Source organism: Schistocerca cancellata, chromosome 3 (assembly GCF_023864275.1).
Source record: "Schistocerca cancellata isolate TAMUIC-IGC-003103 chromosome 3, iqSchCanc2.1, whole genome shotgun sequence".
Lineage (NCBI taxonomy): Eukaryota > Metazoa > Arthropoda > Insecta > Orthoptera > Acrididae > Schistocerca > Schistocerca cancellata.
The window spans coordinates 791,237,704-791,262,564 of record NC_064628.1 but is presented as its reverse complement, the minus strand read 5'-3'; the positions used below and the strand labels follow the sequence as shown (position 1 = coordinate 791,262,564).

Genomic DNA, 24,861 nt, shown 5'->3' with positions numbered 1-24,861 from the left:
GTTGCACTAAGAACTATAAAGCACATTTGGAACTGAAAGTAAATGCGCAACCAAAATTTTTCAGAGTACGCAATGTTCCCCACGCATTGCATGATGAGGTCACAAAAACATTACACGATTTGGAATCACAAGGTGTAATTGAACGTGTGCAGGCTTCTCTCTGGGCATCACCCTTAGTAATTTTGCCAAAAACCTTCCAGAAAATTGAGACTTTGTGTGGACTTCAAGGCAACAGTGAATCCACAACTAGTGACTGCAACTTTTCCTTTACCCCTCCCGGAAGATCTTTTTGACAAACTGTGCCCGGGTAAATATTTTTCGAAGTTGGACCTAGCAGCTGCATACTTGCAAATACCGGTGGATGAAGAATCCCAGTGCGTTTTGGTAGTTAACATGCATCTTGGTTTGTATCGATTCAAGCGACTGCCATTTGGGTGTGCATCCGCCCCTGCATTGTTTCAGCAATATCTACAAACTGTTTGTGCATCGGTCCCTACTGCAGCAAACTATCTGGACGATATTGTGATCTCTGGAATGATGGAAGAAGAACATTTAGCCAATCTCAGAACATTATTTCAGGTCTTGCGACAAAATGGTCTTCGCTTGCAGAAGGACAAATGTGTGTTTTTTGCTTGTGACTTACCCTATCTGGGACATGTACTCAATGCCCAAGACATACATCCCAGTCCCGAGCACCTCCGTGCCATACAAGACTTGCCTTCACCGCAGAATTTGGAGCAGCTACAGAGTGTGCTGGGAAAAATAAATTACTATAATAGTTATATCCCACACGCCTCTTCCATTTCAGCTCCGCTTCATCGCTTACGCCGTAAAGGTGTTCCGTTCATCTGGACGACGGAATGCGAACGCGCCTTTCGCCAGTTGAAATCGGCGTTGATTTCCAATACTTGCCTTATGCCATTCGATCCCCGGAAGCCACTTTTGTTGATGGTGGATGCATCGGATTTTGGGATCGGTGCTGTGCTGGCACACAAAGCTGGTTCGCACAATCGCCCTATTGCCTTTGCATCCAAATTGCTCTCGTCTGCGCAACAAAATTATTCACAGATCGAGAAAGAAGCATTGGCTCTCGTATCTGGTGTTACAAAGTTTCATGATTTCCTGTATGGTCGTCACTTTACCATCATCACAGACCACAAACCTTTGACATCGCTTTTTCATCTGGCCAAGCCTGTACCTCCACGTACAGTGCAGAAATTCATTTGCTGGTCTATTTTGCTCTCGCAGTACCACTACGATATCTTGTATCAGTCCACTGCTAAGCATGGAAACGCCGATGCGTTGTCCCATTTGCCTGTTGCTAAGGATAGAGCATTCGATTCCTCCGAACTTGCTTGCATGTTCATTGATTCGGAAACCGATGACGTGGTCGAATCGTTTCCGATTGATTTTCGTCATGTAGCTACAGCCACAGCTGCCGACCCTGTCCTTGCTACCATTCTGCGTTTTGTTGCTACGCAATGGCCCATGTCAAAGTCATGGATCGGGGATCCGTTGGTTTGCCAATTTTTTGCTCACAAGCAGAGACTTCTTGTACAATGTGGTGTTTTGCTGTTGCGTTCAGATAATGATCAGTCCTGGGTCGTGGTCTCACGTTCATTACAGTCCTCTGTCTTACAGCTTCTCCACCAAGGACATTGGGGTATAGTGAGAACGAAACAACTTGCTCGTCAGCACTGTACTTGGTTCGGAATCGATGCCGCGATTACGAATATGTGCTCTCCTTGCATGGTGGGTGCCGAACAACAATCAGCACCACCGCGGAAATTCTTTGCATGGCCAAAAGCCACTTCCCCTTGGCAACGCTTACACATCGATTTTGCTGGTCCATTCTGGAATGCTTGATGGTTGGTTGTGGTAGATTCATTCAGTAATTTTCCTTTTGTTGTCCGGATGCCTTCCATGACGTCATCTGCCACCATCCAAGCATTATCCGCTATCTTTTGCATTGAAGGTCTTCCACAGACTATTGTTTCTGTCAATGGCCCACAATTCGTGTCCGCAGGATTTCAGTCATTCTGCAAGGCCAATGGTATTCAACATCTGACGTCCGCGCCATTTTTGCCACAGTCAAACGGTGCCGCTGATTGGTCAGGACTTTCAAGTCACAGATGTTGAAATTGAAAGAGTCGCATTCTTGGGAGGGCATGTTATTGCTCTTTTTGTCCTCGTATCGCTCTCAGCCCCGAGATGGTCACTCGCCGGCTGAGTTGCTTCACGGTCGCCCTCATCGCACCTTGACGTCTTTGCTACATCTGCCGCATCGGGTTCCTGTGCAGTGGCAGAAACCTGCTTTTGTCCCAGGCGAGGTTGTCTACTACCACCACTGTCGAGGTTCACGGCGTTGGCTCGAAGGGCGCATCCTTCACTGCCTCGGCCGCGATATGTATCTGGTTTTCGGGGCCTCTGGTGAGGTGCGTCGGCATCTCAATCAGCTGCACCTCTGTCGTCACACGGGATCTGCCGCTCCCCGTCTGCTTTCAGCGATGGTGCCGTCTGGTCAGTGCCCTGGGGACCCATCTACTGGCTCGCCTCAGCCCCAGGTGTTACCGACGCTGCCTTCTATTTTGCCCCATGGCGACGCGACGCTGCCACCTGTTCTCCCGCCAGCGATGTCCGCAGTGGACACGTCGCTGCAACCGCCGGGCGTCTTCCTGGGTCACGCGCCGCCGATCACTTCCCGTGACCAGTTGTCCTCCGACATGGAACTCTTGCCCGCTCCGGACCATATGTCGTCTTCGCCCGTCGGGTGCCCCGGCCCGATGGAGGTCGACCCTTCGGCCCCTCCTGTCTCTCTACGGGCACATACACCGCATGTTGGTGTGCACCCTGGAGCAGGTTTTCAGGCGTTTCCTAGCTCCCCATGGTCCGAATGGCAGGGTGCGGGTGGCACAGCCTCGCCTGTTGTTAGGCTCCCCACCTCGTCGCATATGTCAACATGGGGTCCTCCCCACAGCGGGCGGAAGCCTTATGCCACAACCGTACACCGATTTGTGGGGGAGGAATGTGGTGTCACTGCCAGACACCACACTTGCTAGGTGGTAGCCTTTAAATCAGCCGCGGTCCATTAGTATACGTCGGACCCACATGTCGCCACTATCAGTGATTGCAGACCGAGCGCCACCACACGGCAGGTCTAGAGAGACTTCCTAGCACTCGTCCCAGTTGTACAGCCAACTTTGCTAGCGATGGGTCACTGACAAAATACGCTCTCATTTGCCGAGATGATAGTTAGGATAGCTTTCAGCTACGTCATTTGCTATGACCTAGCAAGGCGCCATTACCAGTTACTATTGATACTGTAATCACGTACTGTCAAGAGCAAGGCTCATCATTAATGGATTAAAGTTAAGTATTCCACCCACTACATCTGTTTTTCTAAAGTCTAATTTCCTTGTCCTGTTCCAGACCTCACGCCAGCCTGCGCGAGCTAAAACACGTGCCTTTCGGCTTCCTCTAGTACCTGGTGTTGGCTCTCTTGCCAACCCACAACAAATCTCATAACAGGAATAAAAGAGTTACATCTCGGAAATTAATCAGATAAAACTAATGGTATTTAAGAAACTATTTCACTTGGTTATATTAGACTTATAATACAGAAAATAGCTGTAACATCTGTAGAATGAGCTAATCAGCTATAAATTTATGGTAAACAAATATTCAGTTTGATTATTTTAGGCTGTCATTTATAAATTGTTCTGGTGTTTAAAGGCAGTTTTTCTAAAGTAACATTTTTACTTTTCTTCTGAGTCCTTCTGTATTTCAGTTTAAGCTTTCATGTAGCTTATTGCATAGAACTTCCTTTGCTGTGTCCTTAACATAGGCAATGGCTAATTATAGATACATCATTAGAATGATTGGTTGAATGACAGTGGATTTCTTTTTTCTTTTCTTTTCTTTTTTTTTTTTTTGTAAAAATATGTACATTTTCTTGAACAAACCACACTGCTTTATGAATACCCAAATAGAATGCAGAACCATGGTTGCAGCTTAACTTGTACATCACATGACTGGTTTCACAGGTAGCCCTGCCTTTGATGGGATAGGTGATGTTTGTGACTGGACTGGAGTAGGTGGTGGTGGAAGGATGTATGGGACAGGCCTTGCATCTAGGTCTATTACAGGGATATGAGCCATGAGGTAAGGGGTTGGGAGCAGGGGTTGTGTAGGGTGGACGAGTATATTGTGTAGGTTTGTGGGTCAGCAGAATACCACTGTGGGAGGGGTGGGAAGAATGGTGGGCAGGTCATTTCGTGTTTCAAGGCACAACAAGAGGTAGTCCACCAAGGCTTTGACTGCTACAAATCAGGTATCAATGTTACAAAATAATGTGGTTATTTACAAAGTTGTGGTAGCTGCTCTGTTGCCATATTAAAAATATCTTTCGTTGTTTCTTTTAAATGACCTTATTTTCTTACACAGTTGCTGCTACTATATACAAATTTAGTATTCTTGATTTGTTCTATACTGTCTGTAAGAGTCATGTACAGAATTATATTTTACCAGATCTACAGGTTAATAACTAATGATAAGAATATAATTGTATGAGTGGGCTATTGTTCAGGAGAACGCAAACTACATCCACTGTTTGGTTCAAATTATAATTAGAAGAGATCATAGGATATTACCAAGGCTGTTTCAGGATCACTGAGAAATAGTATAGATGGGCATGAAATAGTTAGAAAGTCCATAGATACATACTTTTTTAAATCTATAGAGATATAAACAATTTTTTTCTTCATTTGTCAGTAATGCAGTATAAGTAATTCATCACTGTCAACACTAAGACAGATATGGGCATTACCCAAGTATAAAGTGAAATGAAATGACTATAACCAAGCAGTAGCAGTGGAGTGCTTTACATAGAAATCACTTCCATGAACTAATAAAATTTTTATTAGAAACAAATCATTATCAGCTTGTATATACAAATACTTAGGTTGTGAAGGAATACACAATATCAACTCATCAAGACTGCACGACAGTGTTCTGGGGAAACAATGACAACTTATGGACTGCAATCTATTTGTTGAACTTTGACAAGTATGCATCCTAAACTACTGTTAGGAAAACAGTAGAATAGGAAAAGACAAAAACAGAATTTCCGTAAGAGCAACATGTGCTAGAGGTATATGTGTACTGTCACATGCAAGCAAAGAAGTAGGCCTATACAATGTAGTAAAACTTACGATAGGATTGAAGGCATAGTAAAAATAGTTATATTATAAAGTAAGTTGTAATTACTTACAAAGACTGGTAAGCTGGAGAAACTGAAGTTCTGATAAAGCGAAATCTGGGACAATTGCTCAAACTCATCATTACTATATCTCTCTTCTTCTAAATTTCTTTGTTTATTGCTTCTGAATGATTCTCTGAGTTTCTGAAGTTTTCTTAGGCTGAGGCTAGATTTGTAGCTTTGTCCTCTCAGTGCAAATTCATTGTGTATATCACCATTTTCCAAAGTGTTTTTATAAGCATCTGCTACAGAAAATGAATAATCATCCTTTGGGAGTATCTCATGATTTTCTACAGTCATATTTTCATAATAATGTTCCTCTGAATCTATGCATTCATTATCACTTGACATTTCAGCAGTTCCTCCACTGTAAGTATATTGTCTGCAGTTAGATGTTTCTGACATATTTTCATAATCATGAGACATTGAATCTTCACACATTTCTGAATCATTTTCAGAATTATCATCATATTCCTGGAGAACAGCTTCTTCACCATTAAAAGAATCCACAGTTAAATCATTGATTGCTTCACAAATTTCATGAGGATTTATGAAAGTTGTTTCAATGACTGCTGCTCTAATGACAGGCATGTTTATTGCTTGCACCAAGTCAAATGTATCACAATCAAAATCAGTTTCAAGATATTGTTTTTTAATACCATATTTACTATTACAATCTCTGTCTTTAATAAGGATAATATTTAGCGCCTGAATCAGTTTAAATGAGTCAGATTCCCCAGTTTCAGACCCACTGCCAGTGTCATTAGAGATCACTGGAGTTTGCTGTTGTACTGTGGTTTTGACATCACACTGTTCTTTACTACCATGTGAGCTAATGGCTATACTGCTCTCTTTAGTCTGTGTGGCTACAGATTTCTGTTGCTCATGATTACTGCCTGTTTCATCTTCTTCATTTCTGTTTATGGCTGGCTGTAGATCTTCATTGTGATGCTTGGAAAGTTCAAGCACGCAGTCCAACAAATGATACGTGCTAAGAAAACTCATATTTGAAACTTCTCTAAAACTTTTTTTTGTGTGCCCCACTCTTTCAGTGTTTTGGCTCAAATTTTCTTGTTTTTTGTATACTTCACTATATCGTGGATAGAACTGAGAGGTATCTAAGAAATCTCCAAAAATTTTTACATGCCTATGATTATCTGCATGAGTTTGTGACATGGTGTGAGCACACTGTCTGTCTGTTATAACATGTTGATTTTCATATTGGCTCAACGTTGCACCTCTATTTGACAGAGAAGAAAATATATTTAGTCTAGATCTTTCAGACATTCCAGGGTTACTCAAATTTTTCACATTTAATTGTATATCACCAGAGATCTTGGATGTTGTGGATAGTTCCTTAAGCTTCAAGTTGTTCCTGGAATTGTTTGAGGTAAATTTACCATTTTGGAAACTTTTTGTTGGAGTTTTAGGCACAGCAATGGTGCTGCTATTTTCAGAATACCCTTGAGTATCACGTTCACCCATACGGGTGTGTTCCTGTGTAACAGAGTTTGCATCAGGTGCTACAGATTCCTGTGGTGGCTCTTGCAGATTTCTGGAACAAAAAAATAGCATTCTTGTTATTCGAAGTAGTACTTCAACAATGACACAGTGAAAACATGATGTTAATCTGGTTATTTGTTCTACAAATTATGGACACGACCACAATGTATAATGTTTTTTACATTTTATTTGGTGCTGGAGTCCTACTGTTTTTATGGTCCTGGTATACTGGAAGTATAATAATTACTTACTTTACTTTACATATGGCAAGGGCCTTATCAACCATACACCTGCTCTATGAGCCTCTTCCACTTCTACCTATCCAATGCGCTGTTTGTCCAGTTGCTGTTGCTGTTCATCCTAGTTGTGCCCTCCCGAATGTTATCCTGCCGTCTGATTCCGACTCTCCCTCCTCTTGTTCCATTTATTGTTCTGCTGAATGCCATTTTAGGTAGTCTGTTCTCTGTCATTCTTGCTATATGGCCTGTCCAATTCAACCTTCTCCTCTTGTGCACTTTGACGATGCTACGGTGTTTGTACAGCCCTTGTAATTCTTCATTTCTTCTTATTCTCCATTCCATGTTATTTTCGTCGTATACAGGTCCAAAAATTTTCCTTAGCACTTTTCTTTCGAATATTAACAGTTTTTCTTCATCTTTCTTTCTAAATATTAATGTTTCACATCCCTATAACATCACAGGTGTAATAGTCGATTGATATAAGTGGATTTTGAAGTTACTGCTAAGTGATCTTTTTCTTAGAATTTTGATGAAACTAAAAAGTGTATTGTTTGCTGTTGATAAACGGGCACCTTTGATATAACTGTTCTGTTGTTATTACTAAAAAGACTTCCTAGGTACTTGAAGTGGTCAACAGTCTTGAAATAGAATCCATCTACAGTCAGAGGTGCATCTTTTCTGGTTTTCATACTTATGGGCAGGTATTCTGTCTTTTATTCATTAACATGTAATCCTGTTTTCTCAGCAATTTTGTGGTAATTTTGTATCATTCTGATTAATTCTCTTTTGGAACTACTTATTAGTGCTACATCATCTGCATAGTCAAGTCTTGTAATGTTCACATCCTGTATCTGGATATCTTGTGCGCTGGTTTTAGAAAATTCTCTATTGATCTTCTCTAGGACAAGGTTAAATAAAATAGGTGAAATGGCATCCCCTTGTCTCAGTCCAGTGTACACCTTAAAATCTTCAGTTTCTCCTACTGGTGTCTTTATGTGACATAAAGTTTCATCTATACACATTTAACTAATCTGATTAATTTTGATGGTATTTTAAATTCCTTCATTATATTTAGGAGTGTCTGTTGGTGTATGCTATCATAGGCCTTTTTAAAATCTACGAATAATATGTGGACATCTACAGTGAATTCCCATGCCTTCTCAGTTACTTGTCTTAGGGTGAATAAGGGATCTTATGTGGATCTGTTTCTGTGGAATCCGCATTGGTAGTTCCCAATCAGTTCTTCTGTTATTAGCATCAGCCTGTTTAATAGGCAGCTCGATAAGATTTTGTAGGTGACATCCAGTAAGACAATTCCTCTGTAGTTATCACAAACAAGTGGATCATTCTTCTTAAATATGGGGCACACAACTGCAGTTTTCCAATCTGCAGGAATGGTTTCTGTCTCCCAAATTGTTTCTATTAAAGCCTGTATTTCTAATACCAGCTGTGGGCCTCCATTCTTTAATAACTCAGCATATACACTCCTGGAAATTGAAATAAGAACACCGTGAAATCATTGTCCCAGGAAGGGGAAACTTCATTGACACATTCCTGGGGTCAGATACATCACATGATCACACTGACAGAACCACAGGTACATAGACACAGGCAACAGAGCATGCACAATGTCGGCACTAGTACAGTGTATATCCACCTTTCGCAGCAATGCAGGCTGCTATTCTCCCATGGAGACGATCGTAGAGATGCTGGATGTAGTCCTGTGGAACGGCTTGCCATGCCATTTCCACCTGGCACCTCAGTTGGACCAGCGTTCGTGCTGGACGTGCAGACCGCGTGAGACGACGCTTCATCCAGTCCCAAACATGCTCAATGGGGGACAGATCCGGAGATCTTGCTGGCCAGGGTAGTTGACTTACACCTTCTAGAGCACGTTGGGTGGCACGGGATACATGCGGACGTGCATTGTCCTGTTGGAACAGCAAGTTCCCTTGCGGGTCTAGGAATGGTAGAACGATGGGTTCAATGACGGTTTGGATGTACCGTGCACTATTCAGTGTCCCCTCGACGATCACCAGTGGTGTACGGCCAGAGTAGGAGATCGCTCCCCACACCATGATGTCGGGTGTTGGCCCTGTGTGCCTCGGTCGTATGCAGTCCTGATTGTTGCGCTCACCTGCACGGCGCCAAACATGCATACGATCATCATTGGCACCAAGGCAGAAGCGACTCTCATCGCTGAAGACGACACGTCTCCATTCGTCCCTCCATTCACGCCTGTCGCGACACCACTGGAGGCGGGCTGCACCATGTTGGGGCGTGAGCGGAAGACGGCCTAACGGTGTGCGGGACCGTAGCCCAGCTTCATGGAGACGGTTGCGAGTGATCCTCGCCGATACCCCAGGAGCAACAGTGTCCCTAATTTGCTGGGAAGTGGCAGTGCGGTCCCCTACGGCACTGCGTAGGATCCTACGGTCTTGGCGTGCATCCGTGCGTCACTGCGGTCCGGTCCCAGGTCGACGGGCACGTGCACCTTCCGCCGACCACTGGCGACAACATCGATGTACTGTGGAGACCTCACACCCCACGTGTTGAGCAATTCGGCGGTACGTCCACCCGGCCTCCCGCATGCCCACTATATGCCCTCGCTCAAAGTCCGTCAACTGCACATACGGTTCACGTCCACACTGTCGCGGCATGCTACCAGTGTTAAAGACTGCGATGGAGCTCCGTATGCCACGACAAACTGGCTGACACTGACGGCGGCGGTGCGCAAATGCTGCGCAGCTAGCGCCATTCGACGGCCAACACCGCGGTTCCTGGTGTGTCCGCTGTGCCACGCGTGTGATCATTGCTTGTACAGCCCCCTCGCAGTGTCCGGAGCAAGTATGGTGGGTCTGACACACCGGTGTCAATGTGTTCTTTTTTCCATTTCCAGGAGTGTATCTTGTCCTCGCCACAAGCCTTGTTATTCTTCAATTTCTTTATTGCTTGCTGTATTTTGTTTACTGATGGATTAGTAACTGCATCATCTGTATCAATTGTATCAGGTTCTTCCAGTTTAAAGTAAGAGTGTGGGTCATTGCAGTTGAGAAGTTGTGAAAAGCATGTCTTCCATCTTTTTTGTATGGTACTTTTGTTGGTCAATATTTTCCCATACTGATCCTTTACAAACTGTTCCCTTTTATTGAATTTACCAAAGGATTTTTTATATTTTGATACATCTGCCTTGTCCTGTGATGTTGGAAATCATCCTCTGCTTCTCTGATCATATTGTTATAGTATTCCCTTTTCTCTTGTCTTGCATTGCATCCTGCATGACAATTAATATGACTAGGAGACCATAATAACAGCAGTGAAAGTGTAAGTTCCTTACATGTTCCCTAAGTGATTGTTTGAGCATAACACATTGTTTGTCAATGGTGACCAATTTTATATCATAGTAAAATTATTGTCTGGAAAGGAGTATCAGTATCAGTTGCCTAAACCTGCCAATGACTAACTTGCAACAACATAAAAATGTTTCTGAATAAATATGTGAACTTATGTTCAATTTATTTATTCGGCAGAAATATGTTTATTGTGAATATGATTATATGAGATCTGTAACTAACAAGTTTCTTCTAAAATGTTTAGACTCAGTTACTTGCCAACAATGAGGACATTGAACTGAGTAACATAGTATGTTATGTACATTTTTATTGACTGATATCCTACACAACAATACATTGAAGTATATCCTCATTAATGGGTAAAGCCATTAGATATGGTCAGTGTAAAATCAACATGATGGAGCAGTTAGTGCATAGGATTTTGTGAGATTATGTGTTTTGTGGCTGGTAGTGTCATAAGGTTTCATTTATTTGAAATTTTAGTGAACACAAAACTTTGTTCTCAGTCTATAATGTCACAGAATTTGGTTCCATGGTAATTTTAATTTGTACTCATAAACGGTCAGGATCTATGAAAGTATATCATAACTACTACACTTCACTCACATTATGAAAATTTTCATTTCAAAATGGCTTAGTGCCAAAATCAAACAAACATCAATAAATTCATGTTTATTAATAAACACAGTCAAATATCTGACTGTCAAATATGAAATGCAAAATTTTTAAAAATGTCAGATTAAAACTACCAGCCAACATAGTCACAGATGGAATGTTCAAAACTTTTTCACCTGTGAAGTTAATTCAGACTGCACATATTCAAAGAGAATATTCTAATGACAAGCAAAATTTCAAAACAGAAGTTCTTAGTGTAAGGAGACAAGGCCACAGAGATGTTATAACATCATCAGGGAATGTAAGGCTCACTTCCTGGAAGCTCAGTAACAGATACCATAAACCACCTGTAGATGTGAAACAGTAAGCTGTGAATAACACATGAAGATCAACTAATATAACATTCAAGACAATGTGCAATATTTCCAAGATATATGCAGTTCCCTCAACCACCACCAAACTCTCAGGCACACATCTGCATTATTTATTTATTATTAAGTGGAGCATAGGGCTTCAACAAGGGATTGTCATCTTCTTCTGTCTCCTGCTAGTATTTTCACTTCCTCCCAGCCTATTCCTTGCTGTTGGCCTTCTGCTTCAGCTAAAAATCCTGCCACTGCCATGCCTCTATATATTGGAACTAGCTTGTTTTACAGTACAGCACTTGGACGCCCTCGACAGAAATGCAGACCGCCACACACGACACCAGAAACAAAACACAGTTACAAATTATAGCCCACAACACAAAATTATATGCGAATGGGGTTAAATGTCTGGGCATTAAAATATACAACCACCTCCCAACAGACATAAAAACAAGCAAAAACCCAAAAATAATTAGATATAATTAAAGGAATTGTTACTAAATCACTGTTACTATTCTGTACATGAATTTCTTGAAACAAAATTTTAATTACTTGCAATAAGCTGTTTATTCAGTTGTAGATGTTTCTACTTAGTAAGATAATTTAATTATTGTATCTTATATATATTCTGTCTGTATCTCATATATGTATTCTACTATGTGAACTATGTACCACAATATTTTAATTACTTGTTATAAGCTGTATATTCACTTGTAGATATTTCCACTTAGTAAGATAATTTAATTATTGTTTGTTACTCATATTCTGTCCGTATTCTCTTATATGTATTCTGCTATGTGCAGTATGCACCACTGCCATCTCTCATCACACACCACCTTTTTATATTTTGTCTATATATCCTATATGTATTCTGCTATGTGAGTTATGTGCCACTACTGTCATCTCTCATCATATATCATCTTAACATAATTTCTCAAATTGACTTGTCCTATATCATGATGTGCTTTGCTGTACAAATTGTATGATCTACAGGACCAATAATAAATCAGATCAAATCAAATCTCCACATCATTTTGGGCCTGCCTAGTCTCCGTCGTTTCTGCAGGATCCAATAACGTGCTTCCTTCGCGATATGTTCATTTGGTCTCCTAAGTGTATGTCCTAATCATCTCCATTTCCTGCTTCTTATTTGGAGCTCAGTTGGCTTCTGGCCAGTTCTTTCCCGGAGTATTTTGTTTGGCCATCATACTAAAAGGATGTTCCTCAGACATCTGTTACTGAATGTCCTCAGCTTATAGATTAGCTGCTTTATCACTTTCCATGTCTCACATTCATATAGAAGTGCAGATTTTACATTACTTTCAAATATCTGCAAGTTGGTCTTCATTGTTATTTCCTTCAATTGTCAGGTAGAGTGGAGGTTTGTAAAAGTACCTTTGGCTTTGCTGATGTGGCTGTTAACGTCCTCTGTAGCCCCACTATATAGTGTTATCATGCTTCCATGGTAACAAAACTTACCCACCCTTTCGATTAACTGGCTCCCAAGTTTAAGCTCTGCGGTGTTGTTATCATTTACCCACATGTCTTTTGTTTTTTGGGCATTAATTTTCAAACCGACTTTCTTCATTACACCTTTCAGTTTCTCTTTCATGTTGTAGAGGCTGTGGGCTAGACGGCAAAGGTCATCTGCAAAATCTAGGTCTTCTAGATGTGTTCCATGGCTCCATTTTATTCCTCTCACTTTATCCATTGTTTGCATCATTACCAGATTCAGATTAAATAGTATCAATGAGAGCACGCACCCTTACTTAACTCCTGCTTTCACTGCTATTAGATCTGAAAGCAGAGACTGATGTTAAAGCTGGCACATATTTTCGTACATACGTTTGACAAGAGCAATTATTTTCTTATGAAATCCAAAAGTTTGCAGTGAGTTCCATATTTTTGTTCTAATTATACTGTCAAAGGCCTTTTCAGAGTTTACAAACAGCATCTAAAGCAGTGACTGGTATTCATATGAATGTTCAGCTACTACTGTATTCTCAAGTTATGTATCTGGTCAATGCAGGAGTGACCTTCCCTGAATCCTGGTTGTTCTCTTCTTATTTTCTTGTGTACAAGTGTTTTTATCCTATTTAGGATTATTCATGAGAGGATCTTGCTTGAGACTGACAGCAGTGTGATGTCTCTCCAACTATCCAATTATCACAAACCGATAGGTCTCCTTTCTTGGGGAGCTTGAAGAGCATGCCTCTGTTGCAGTCATTTGCTACTTTTTCATTCATCCATATGGCTGTTAGGAGTGGACTAGCATAGTGAGACAGAAAGATGAGTAAGTCACTCATCAGTTTCAAAGTAAACACAACACAAAATTGTATGGGCATCATTGTGCACATGTAGAAAACTATCTTCACATACCTTTTACCAGAAGATAAATATGGATTTCCATTTTCATCATCCATTAATTTGTCAGAAAGACATTTGTTTTCTTGAAATACTCTGTCAGCATACATCTTGCACTTTTTTATCAGTTCTTTGTTGAAACCATATGCTGTAGAATGCATTGCAGTTATTTTTGAAACTAGCTTGCAACACTCTTCTTCCACCTGTAATACAAGACATATTTTCTGTTTAATTCAAGAGATTTATGTTATGTATTTCATATGAAATGTTTCCTTCATTATTATGATTTTCAATGTTTATGCAAGCAATATTATATTTTGCTCAAAAGATACTTCTGTTTGTAACATTTATTGGTAAGTAATTAATTTGAGTACACATTCACACTATAATAAGATCATTAATACAGTGTACATCACATTTTATGTATACTTATTGATTATGATGTTTCTTGCTTGCAGAGATAGTTAACTAAAGCATTATTGGTAGCAATAAAAAGGCCTTATATCTAAAGCCTGATTGATATCAGAATTTTTTCTGGCATGTAACGTTGACTTTACCTCTAAAATGGTTTTGTTTATGTGAAAAATAAGCTAAGTTTTCCTTTAGTTCAGGCTCTATATTAAGCTGTAGGTGACCTCCTGAAACTAACAAATGTAAAGCAAGAAAGAAGTACATCCAACAAGTTCATGCCAGCTAATTTGAATAAAAAACACAAACATGTGAGAGAGGGGGAGGGGGGAGGAGAAGAAGGAAGAAAAGAAAGAGGAGTAATTACAACTAGTAACTCCAGTTCATGAATAAGTTTCTAATGAGTATAGACTGAAATATCTGTTATTGAGCTGAATTTTCATTAATATTTATCTCCAGAACTTTGATTGATGACAAATGCCAGTGCAAATACTGATGATGACAGACACGGATAGTGTAGGCAGTCTGTTTAGTAGACCTGTTGAAATTTCTAAGTGTATGGCCAATGAAACACAGTCTCCAGTTTACATTCCTCACAGCATTATCTGTGTAATTGTTGCAATTTAAGTTGTTTGTAATTGTAATTCCTAGGTACTCAGCTGAATTGAGAGCCTTTAGATTTGAATTATTTCTATTGAAACTGAAATTTTACGGATTCCTTTTAGTACTCATGTGGATGCTCTCACACTTTTTTTTGTTCAGCCTCAATTCTCAGTTTTCACACCATACAGAAATCTTATCTAAATCATTTTGCATTTGGTTTTGATCTTCTGATTGGTTGCTTGGAAGATTTGGAAGAGGGAACAAAACAGTGGGGTCATCTTTCCTTTCAAAGGAACCATCCCAGCATTTGCCTGAAGCGTTTTAGGGAAATAACAGAAAACCTAAATCAGGGTGGCCAGATGCGGGTTTCAGCTGTCGTCCTCCTGAATGCATGTCCAGTGTGCTAATCGCTGTGCCACCTTGCTCTGTTTTTGATCTTCTGATGGCTTTGCTAGATGGTAAACGACAGCAACATCTGCCAATAATTTTCTCTTAAATTATTTACATAGATTAGAAACAGCTGAGGGCCTCTAACACTTCCTTGGCTAATGCCAGCTATCACTTCTGTTATACTCTATGACTTTTCATCAGTTCTTACAAACTACAGTAACATAGTTTTGAATATTGTAACTAAGTTCCCATGCTCACATTACCTTCTTTGCCCGAGGGCAGTGGAGTGGTGGCAGTAATAGTATAGTAGCTTGTGTTTGTCTTCTTAAAAAGTTCTGTAGCACAAATCCTTGTCTAAAACACAACAGGGCTCATTTTCTTTATTTTTATCTGTTTTTTCCATTCTAATTTTGGTAGAGCAATGGATTGCTGTGTGCAGATGTAAGAGGAGATGCACTTTGTGGAAAAGATGCTGTCGGCCACAGTCATCCATATGCAGGCTGCCACGTTGAGGTGCAATAGTGGTAGAGAAACAAGTGAGTTTTATAGGACATCTGAAGTTCGCACATGAGCTCCGCTGCTGGGGCTCTTTCCAGCAGGCAATTCGCACTCTCCACAGGGTAAGTGTTATGTTATAACCTGTTTGCAACACTTGAGGTGGATTGGGGACAGGCTATCCCACCTCTTCCATTCACCCTACGTTTGGACAGATGGCAGCTCCTTCAACACCATCTGGGCAGGCATATGGGGGAATGGGTTTACTATGAATCGGGGGCTCCAATGTTCAGAGCATTATGGTGTCCCTTAAGGAAATAGCATCCAATACTGGACAGAAGTCCAATGTGCACTTTATATTTCTGCTAGGTTGGAGGGGGGGGGGGGGTGGCGACAGGGTTTCATCCATGTGGAGAAGACCCTTCTGACAGCTATTGAGGATACAGTGTGCAGCCATCTGTAAGTTTTGGCTCATGCCAGCACCAATGACACCTGTTGCTGGGTTCTGAGGCCATCCTCATTTCATACTGGTGGCTGGTAGAAGTGGTGAAGACAGATGGTCTTGCTTGTGGGGCACAAGCAGAGCTTATAAATTTGCAGCATCAAGCCAGTATTGACTGATATCCATAGGTCTGGAGATGAACAGAGGATCACACCCAGAGCTCCATCGATTCTATATGGTCTTGTCTGTGGATTTCTGTACCTGCTCTAGATAGTATACAAGGGTCATTCAATAATTAAAGAGGCAAACTGGTCTGAAGAAAAAAGTGTTTATTTTTACAAAAACAAAATTTTTCTACTTTTCAACATAATCCACCTGAACATTTATGAACTTGTTCCAGTGGGCTACAGAACTCTTTTATCTTGATGTGTGAACCAATATCTAGCAAAATTTTTTCATGTCCTCATTGTCCTGGAACCTCTTCCCATGCAATGCCTCCCTCAGTGCACCAAATGGAAATCACGAGGTGCTAAATCAGGACTGTAAGGGGGCTGAGTCAGTACTTCCCAGCCCATTTTGTCGATGGTTTCATGGGCTACTTGAGCAATATGAGGACATGCATAGTCTTGCTGGAGAATCACACCTCTCTCCTGACATCCACAACGTCCCTCTCTCAGGCTAGCTTCAGCTCATTTAAAAGCAAATCTGAGTAGTAGTGGTTGTTCATTGTACACTGCTCTTTGAGATAATCACCAAAAACTGGACCTTCAGCATCCCAAAACACTGTCAACATGACTTTTCCTGCTGATGCTTGGGTTTTGAATTTTTTTCTTGACAGATGAGTTGGTGTGCTTCCACTCCATGCTTTGTGTTTTTTGATTCTGGCTCATGATAGTGAACACAAGTTTAATAACAAGTTAAAATTTTGTTGAGGAAGTGCTCACTTTCTCTTGCATAACATTGCTTTGTGCACACTCTCAACCTTGTTTCGTTGGAAGCCACGTCAATTCCTTTGGGATCCATCTTGTACATGTTTTGCGGTACTTCAGCTTGTTATAGATACAGGGTTATTACAAATGATTGAAGCGATTTCACAGGTCTACAATAACTTTATTATTTGAGATGTTTTCAAAACGCTTTGTACACACATACAAAAACTCAAAAAGTATTTTTAGGCATTCACAAATGTTCGATATGTGCCTCTTTAGTGATTCGGCAGACATCAAGCCGATAATCAAGTTCCTCCCACACTCGGCGCAGCATGTCCCCATCAATGAGTTAGAAAGCATCGTTGATGCAAGCTCGCAGTTCTGGCACGTTTCTTGGTAGAGGAGGTTTAAACACTGAATCTTTCACATAACCCCACAGAAAGAAATCGCATGGGGTTAAGTCGGGAGAGTGTGGAGGCCATGACATGAATTGCTGATCATGATCTCCACCACGACCGATCCATCGGTTTTCCAATCTCCTGTTTAAGAAATGCCGAACATCATGATGGAAGTGCGGTGGAGCACCATCCTGTTGAAAGATGAAGTCGGCGCTGTCGGTCTCCAGTTGTGGCATGGGCCAATTTTCCGCGGGCTAACCTACAGATATAGATTGGGACATCTATGGAGAAAATCTTGTGAAGTAGTTCTGAACACATTTGTCGAAAACTGTCTTGAGCAGCTATTTCGACAATCCACATGCAATGGAAATGTTTTAGACCTTGGAGCTACAAACAGACCTGAGCTTATCGACAGCGTCAGTATAGAGGTAGGGATTAGTAATCATGAGGTCATGATAGTGCGGATGGTAACTTAATAAATCTATCAAGAAGGGTAGGAGGGTTTATATGCTGGGCAGCGCAGGCAAGCAGTTGTTAGCATCCTACTCAGACAATGAATTGACATCATTTAGTTCCAATATTATGGACGTAGAGAAATTATGAGCAACAAAATTTAAACTGATTGCAAATCTGGAAAAGTGTGTGCCAAGTAACTATTTTGAAGAGGGAAAACATCGAAAAAGCTTCTGTCTGCAAATCAACACGGACTTAACACGCTTTGCTTGAGCAAATTTGAGCTTGCCCTTTCCTCACATAACATTGTGCGAATCATTGATAAGAGGAACAGGCAGATTCCTTATTCCTACTCTGTTTAAACATATGAAATAGGCTTTTAGATTTGCGAATAGCTGGAAACATTTCTATGAGTAAGCAATAGAACCTAGGTGTTGTCCTCGACTGCTAAAATTCATCAGAGGCGGGGATATTGTTAGGAAGGCCCTACGTAAGCGTGATAGGATCAATCTTGTTCCCCGTATACATAAACGACCTGATGGATATGATGAGCAGCAATCTGCAACTGTTTGCTAATGACGCTATAGTGTTTGGGAAAGTTATCATTGAGTGATTGTAGGGGGATAAAAGATGAATTGGATAGAATTTTTATTTGGTGTGATGAATGACATCTTCCTCTGAAACTTGAAAAATATAAATTAATGAAGATGAGTAGGAAAAACAATCCTCTGATGTTCGAATACAGTGTAAGTGATGTGCTACTTGACACAGTCTCGTCTATTAAATATCTAAGCATAACGTTGCAAAGAAAGAGCATGTGAGGTCGGTTATAGGGGAGGCGAATGGTTGACTTCAGTTAATTGAGAGAATTCTAGGAAAGTATAGCTCATCTATAAAGCAGACCTTGTAAAGAATATTGGTAAGACCCAACCTTGAGTACTGCTCAAGTGTTTGGTATTCCCATCATATCGGATTAAAGGAAGAAATTGAAGCAGTTCAGGAGCATTCTGCTAGTTTTGGTACTGGTAGGTTCAGTCAACATGCGAGTATTATGGAAATGCTCGGTGAACTCTAATGGCAATCCCTTGAGGGAAGAAGGTGTTCTTTTCGCAAAACACTATTGACAAAATTTAGAGAAAAGGCATTTGGAACTGATTGCAGAACAACTGTACTGACGCCAAAGAAGATTTAGTGTAAGGGCCGCGAAGACAAGTTAAGAGAAATTAAGTCTCGTATGGTGGCATAGAGAGAGTCGTATTTCCTACACTCCATTTGTGTGTGGAACATAAATAGCAGTGGTACAAGGAACCCCTCGTCCATGTACCGTATGGTGGCTTGCAGAGTATGGACATGTAGAAGTATCATACAAGCTACAGTTAACAATGACATCTCAGTACATATACTCCCTTGTATGTTTTATTGATAAAAACCACTCTCTCTTCAAAACCTATAGGGAATATCATGTTCACAACACAAGGTCGCAAGAGGACTTTCATAGTAACCAGTCAAACTACAGCCTTGCACAGAAAGGAGTAAATTATACAGGCATCAAAATTTACAATGCTCTACGCAGTGTCATCGAAAGTCTTTCTCCTGAAACACCAACGTTCAAGAGCAAACTGAAATGATACCTAATACAAAAGCCATTCTATTCTATTAGTGAATTTTTTAGTGCATAGGAGCATTTTTTTATTATACAACTGAGTTAGCCATTCAATGTAAGCATAAATGTAAACTACTTGTTACTGTAGTGTTATATTGTTTCTCCAATACTTTACTTTGTTACTTTGAATGTGCACACATGTGTTAATTCTGATGTATGTAACATGTTTTTATTTCTTTTAGTGTTCCATGTTGTTACTATGAGTCTTGTCATGAATTAACCATATTTTGTGCTGCTGTATTGTTAACGTTGTAAAAATATTGACTCATTCCACAGCCTCGAAATTCCATTGCTATCATGATCAACGTAACTTGCAATAAAATAAATAATAAATAAACGTATCCTGTCTCTTTCAGTTCGATTTTCATTGCAAAGCCTTAATTTCTTTCAGTCCACTTTGTTTCCCAGTCCATTTGTTTTCCTCTCCTAGTAATTGCCATCAAGCATTTCTCCACTGGTCACTTAGCAACTTTCAGTTACAGACTTGTTTCGACTTTCAAACAGAATTTTTCATTGCCATAAGTGAAAAGTGGTAAATCACACTGAATTCACCTTCCATTTCAGGGGCATCAGAGGCTTTCTGTTGGTGACTACTTGGATTGCCAAAAACTCTTCAGATCATTGTTACCCTTCTAGTCATGAGTTTTGCTGCTCACCCAATCGTTCTCTTCAGCTGTCCTAAATACATGAACCCAATGACTTCTGTGACTTTATTATTTATTTATACTATTTTCTTCCCAATACTTTAATTGCACATAATTTTAGTGTTGGTGCATGAGTGTGCAATAAAGTTACGTACTATGTAGTCACTATATCCGCAATTTATATGGGAATTATTTCTTGTCATTGAAATATCCATAGCTGTGACCCTGACTTGATGCCTTGGTGAGGAGATTCGAAACTGATTTTTTTTTCTTTTTTGAAAATTACAGAGGCAATATCACAATCGCCAGAGATTGAGGTTAAAGTGGAGCAGCCCATGTCTCCAACTACACCGCAACTTGCAGCCACAACATACACCAAAGCGACAAAAGTCATGGTATAGCGATATCACAGTCTAACATAACAGTCTCGACACTCACTGCTGTAAAAGTTGCCGTTTGACAGATGGAGCGACACTAGCGCTCCAAGCGGCAGGTATGGTGAACGTCAGACGCGTTGTAAGTATAATGTTTGTTTACATCCATTTCCTACGTAATTCCCGAATTATTCGAGTTATTTTCTTGCCTCCAAGAGTTTGTTTAGTATCGGAAGGCATATATGTTTCTATTAATGATTCTAAAATAAGCGCAAGTATGGACAAAAACCATGAATAGAGTGGCAAGCTACAACACATTCGCGAAGAAACACTTGTGACATTGGACAGAATTGCAGCTTACCACGTTGATATCAAAAGAATATAAACACGTAGATTCACATGTAAGAAGCACAGACATGAACCTCTACATGCAAAAGCGATCGACAGCTCGTTTATCGTTCTGTAGGCCTACTGTGTGTGTCATTGTTGCCTGTTTCCACAAGTACGACCTTAATCTTTATATTATTCAAAGTGGGTAAAGCAACTGCCAAATAGTGGCAGAAATATGCTGAAAACGTTATAATGAGCTGATTACATTACATTTCACGAAAAACCAAATATTTGAATAATTTTCAAACAATGTCTGTAGGCACTTTCCTTGCCCCGTAATAATTTCGCTCGATCTGCACATTCTGGCACTTCACACGCTTTTGTAAGACATGAACAGCTGCACTTAATCTAACCACTTTATCGTCAAAGCACGTCTGTGGTGACGATTCGCACGAATCTGGCACTGATACATGGAGAGCTGAACTGGCTGCTTCTGTGTCATACGACTGTTTTACAGCTTTACATTGACTGTCGAATCTTTGTGGCAGTTTCCTCTTCATCGTCCGTTAAGGTGGCTTATTTAGGATGTCAAATAGTGTGGGTACTGCATTCCACACGAGTTTGTTACTGTCTGCGTACATGAACTGGGTTTCTTCGAAATGTAGCGGACAAAACCTAATAGTATTATACAGGTAAACTGGGTCTTTCTTCATAAGGTCTTCTCGTCTGCTATTAACAAGCCATTTTCTGCTCCTAAAACGATACATTCATCATTTATACACACATAGTTTTCAAGTGAATCCTGACGATACAGTTTAGTAACATGATGGTATATACCTCTCAGGATCCTTAGGAAACCTAAAGAGAGACAGCTGTGGTGTCTTCTTCTTGTTGTTGCTGCAATTTATTGCGCTACAAACGCTCCCTATGGTAAAAACCATTGTATAAATCAAAATAATCAATCACTATTCGTTTTCACGATCGCGCCGAACTCACAGTTCAACCTACCAGCCGCTTGAGGCGCTGCTGGCGCTGTAGGCAACAAAATTGAGGCGAAGTGTCACGACTGTTATGTTAGACTGTGGCGATATGCACAAGTACAGAAGGCGGTAGTATCGCGTACACAAGGCATAAAAGGGCAGTGCACTGGTGGAGGTAACATTTGCACTCAGGTGATTAATGTCTTCGGCGTGATTGTGGCTGCACGACGGGAAGTAACGGACTTTGAATGCAGAATGATAGTTGGAGCTAAAAGCATGGGACAGTCCATTTAGGAAATCGTTAAGGATTTCAATATGCCGAGATCCACAGTGTCAAGAATGTGCTGAGAAACCCTCATTTCAGGCATCATCTCTCACAGTGGACAACGCTGTGGCGAATGTCCTTCATGTAACGAACGAGAGAGCACCAGCGTCGCGTAGATTGTCAGTGCTAAGAGAGAAGCAACACTGCGTGAAATAACTGCAGAAATCATTGTGGGACGTATGACGAACGTATCCTTCAGGGTAGCGAAGCGAACTTGGGCGTTAATGGGCTATGACAGCAGACGACTGACGCGAGTGCCTTTGCTAACACCACGACATCACCTGCAGCTCCTCTCCTGAGTTCTTTAGCACATCGGTTGGACCCTAGACGACTGGAAAACCATGGTCTGGTCGAATGAGTTCCGATTTCAATGGTAAGATGTGATGGTAGGGTTCGCAGACACCACAAAGCCATGGACCGGAGTTATCAATAAGGAACTGTGCAAGTTGGTGGTGGCTTCGTAATGGTGTGGACTGTGTTTTCATGGAATGGACTGGGTCCTCTGGTCTAACTGAACCGATCACTGACTGAAAATGGTTATGATCAGTTACTGGGTGACCGTTTGCAGCCGCTCAGAGGTGGAATTTTTATGGATGACAATGCGCTATGTCACTGGGTCATAATTGTGGTTTAGAAAAAGTAATGTACAGGCAGCTTCTCAACCATCTGACCACAAATAACATATTATCAACAACACAGTTTTGATTTCTGAAGGGTTCTGATATCGCGAATGCTAGTTGCACCTACAGTGAAAATGTTCTTAATTCATTAAATAACAAGTTACAAGCAGCAGGTATTTTCTGTGATTTGTCAAAGGCATTCGATTTTGTAACCCACAACATCCTTTTAAATAAATTAGAATTCTATGGTGTCCCGGGCAGTGCTGCAAAATGGTTCAAGTCATACCTCGCTAACAGGAAACAAAGGGTGTCAGTGCAAGGGACTAGTGAATTAAGTCATCAGTCAGCATCAGAATGGGAAGAAATTACATATGGTGTCCCACAAGGATCCATCTTAGGGCCATTGCTTTTTCTTGTGAACATTAATGATCTCTCATCAGTTACACTGCCAGAAGCAGAGTTCGTTTTGTTTGCAGATGACACAAGTATTGCAATAAATAGTATGCCGAGTGTAGTTCTAGAAAGCTCTGCTAATGATATTTTCATGGATATTAATAAATGGTTTAAAGCCAACTCACTGACATTAAACTTCGAAAAGACTCAGTATATGCAATTCAGAACCAATAAGGGGTTTCCACCCAGCATATGCATAAAGTATGAAGAAGAGCAGATAGAAGAGGTTGACAGTCTTAAATTCCTGAGATTACAACTTGATAATAAATTCAGTTGGGAGGAGCACACCAAAGAACTGCAGAAACGCCTTAACAAATCTGTATTTGCAATTCGAGTGTTAGCAGACATAGGCGACATAAAAATGAAAAAGCTTGCATACTTTGCCTACTTTCATTCCATTATGTCATATGGTACAATATTTTGGGGTAACTCTTCAAGCCAAACAAAAGTTTTCAGAGTCCAAAAATGTGTAATATGTATTATTTGTGGAGTAAATTCACGGACGTCCTGTAGAAACCTCTTCAAAGAACTGGGTAGATTAACTACTGCCTCTCAGTATATTTACTCCTTAATGAAATTTGTCCTAAATAATATATCTCTTTTTCCAGCAAACAGTTCACCTCATACATACAATACCAGGAACAAAAATGATCTGCACCCGGATTTAAAAGCACTTACTTTAGTTCCGCTACTCAGGAACGCTCATCTTCAATCATTTGCCAGCAAACATAAAAAATTTAGTTACAAATAAAGATCAGTTTAAAAGGTGCCTGAAAGACTTACTAGTGGCCAACACTTCTACTCCATTGACGAATTTTTTAATAGAAACAAATTATGTACTGTACATATTCATACTATTAGTATTGTTATTTCAGCCTGAAAAAAAAAATTGACATGTTCCACATCCACGACGATCTCCTCAGCACAGATCTATGGAAGGAAAAACTAATCTAATCTAACATTCTGGACAATTCGAAGGAATGATTTGGTCACCAAGATCGCCTGACACGAATTCCATCGATGGGACATAATCGAGACGTCAGTTAGTCGATAAAATCCTGCACTGGCGACACTTTCGGAACAACAGACGGCTCAATATTTCGGCAGGGGATTTCCAACGACTTGTTGAGTCCATGCAACGTCAAGCTGCTGCACTACACCGACCAACAGGAGGTCGTATACGATATTAGTCTCACCTGTTTGGTCGTCAGACTTAAATACTGTAGCTGGCTTTGATCTGCTGCCTGAACACTCATCTATGCTTCATAAGTTACCAGTTGGTATTTCCCCAATTGTTGTAAGGTAACACATCAAGACTTATCGTTGCAGGCGTTAGCAGGGAAGGCTGGCAGAGTTTCGATGTGTCTGAAGTGCCAGTAGGCGATAAAATGACATCACGGAACGATTGTTGAAGCAGCAAGCGCCGCCATCAGTATCAAAGCGTATGACGAGTCTAGATGCGTCAATGCAGGAGCGAAGAGTGGAACAGTTAAAAGACCAAACGGCGCGTCTGATCTTGAAGCTATCAGCACAGCAATGTACATTCCGACGCCACTCTGAGCGAACTCCTGCGCATCGGGCAGAACGCCAGAAAGATGACTGGTGGAGAATTGAAACGACTGCCGACCAACGGTGCTGGTGGAGTCTGCGCAGAATAC

The 24,861-nt window shown here is 40.8% G+C and overlaps 1 protein-coding gene across 2 annotated transcripts in view; it reads right to left on the bottom strand.

Annotated features, from left to right (window-relative positions):
* Positions 1-24,861, bottom strand: part of LOC126177062 (uncharacterized) — a 219,159-nt gene that overhangs the window by 67,216 nt on the left and 127,082 nt on the right. For both annotated transcript variants that reach the window (XM_049924298.1, XM_049924299.1), the window contains 2 exons: positions 13,712-13,899; positions 5,270-6,812 (listed from right to left, as the gene is read on the bottom strand). In XM_049924298.1, coding sequence (XP_049780255.1) covers positions 5,270-6,812; positions 13,712-13,899 — 1,731 coding nt within the window. The remainder of the gene's footprint in view (positions 1-5,269; positions 6,813-13,711; positions 13,900-24,861) is intronic.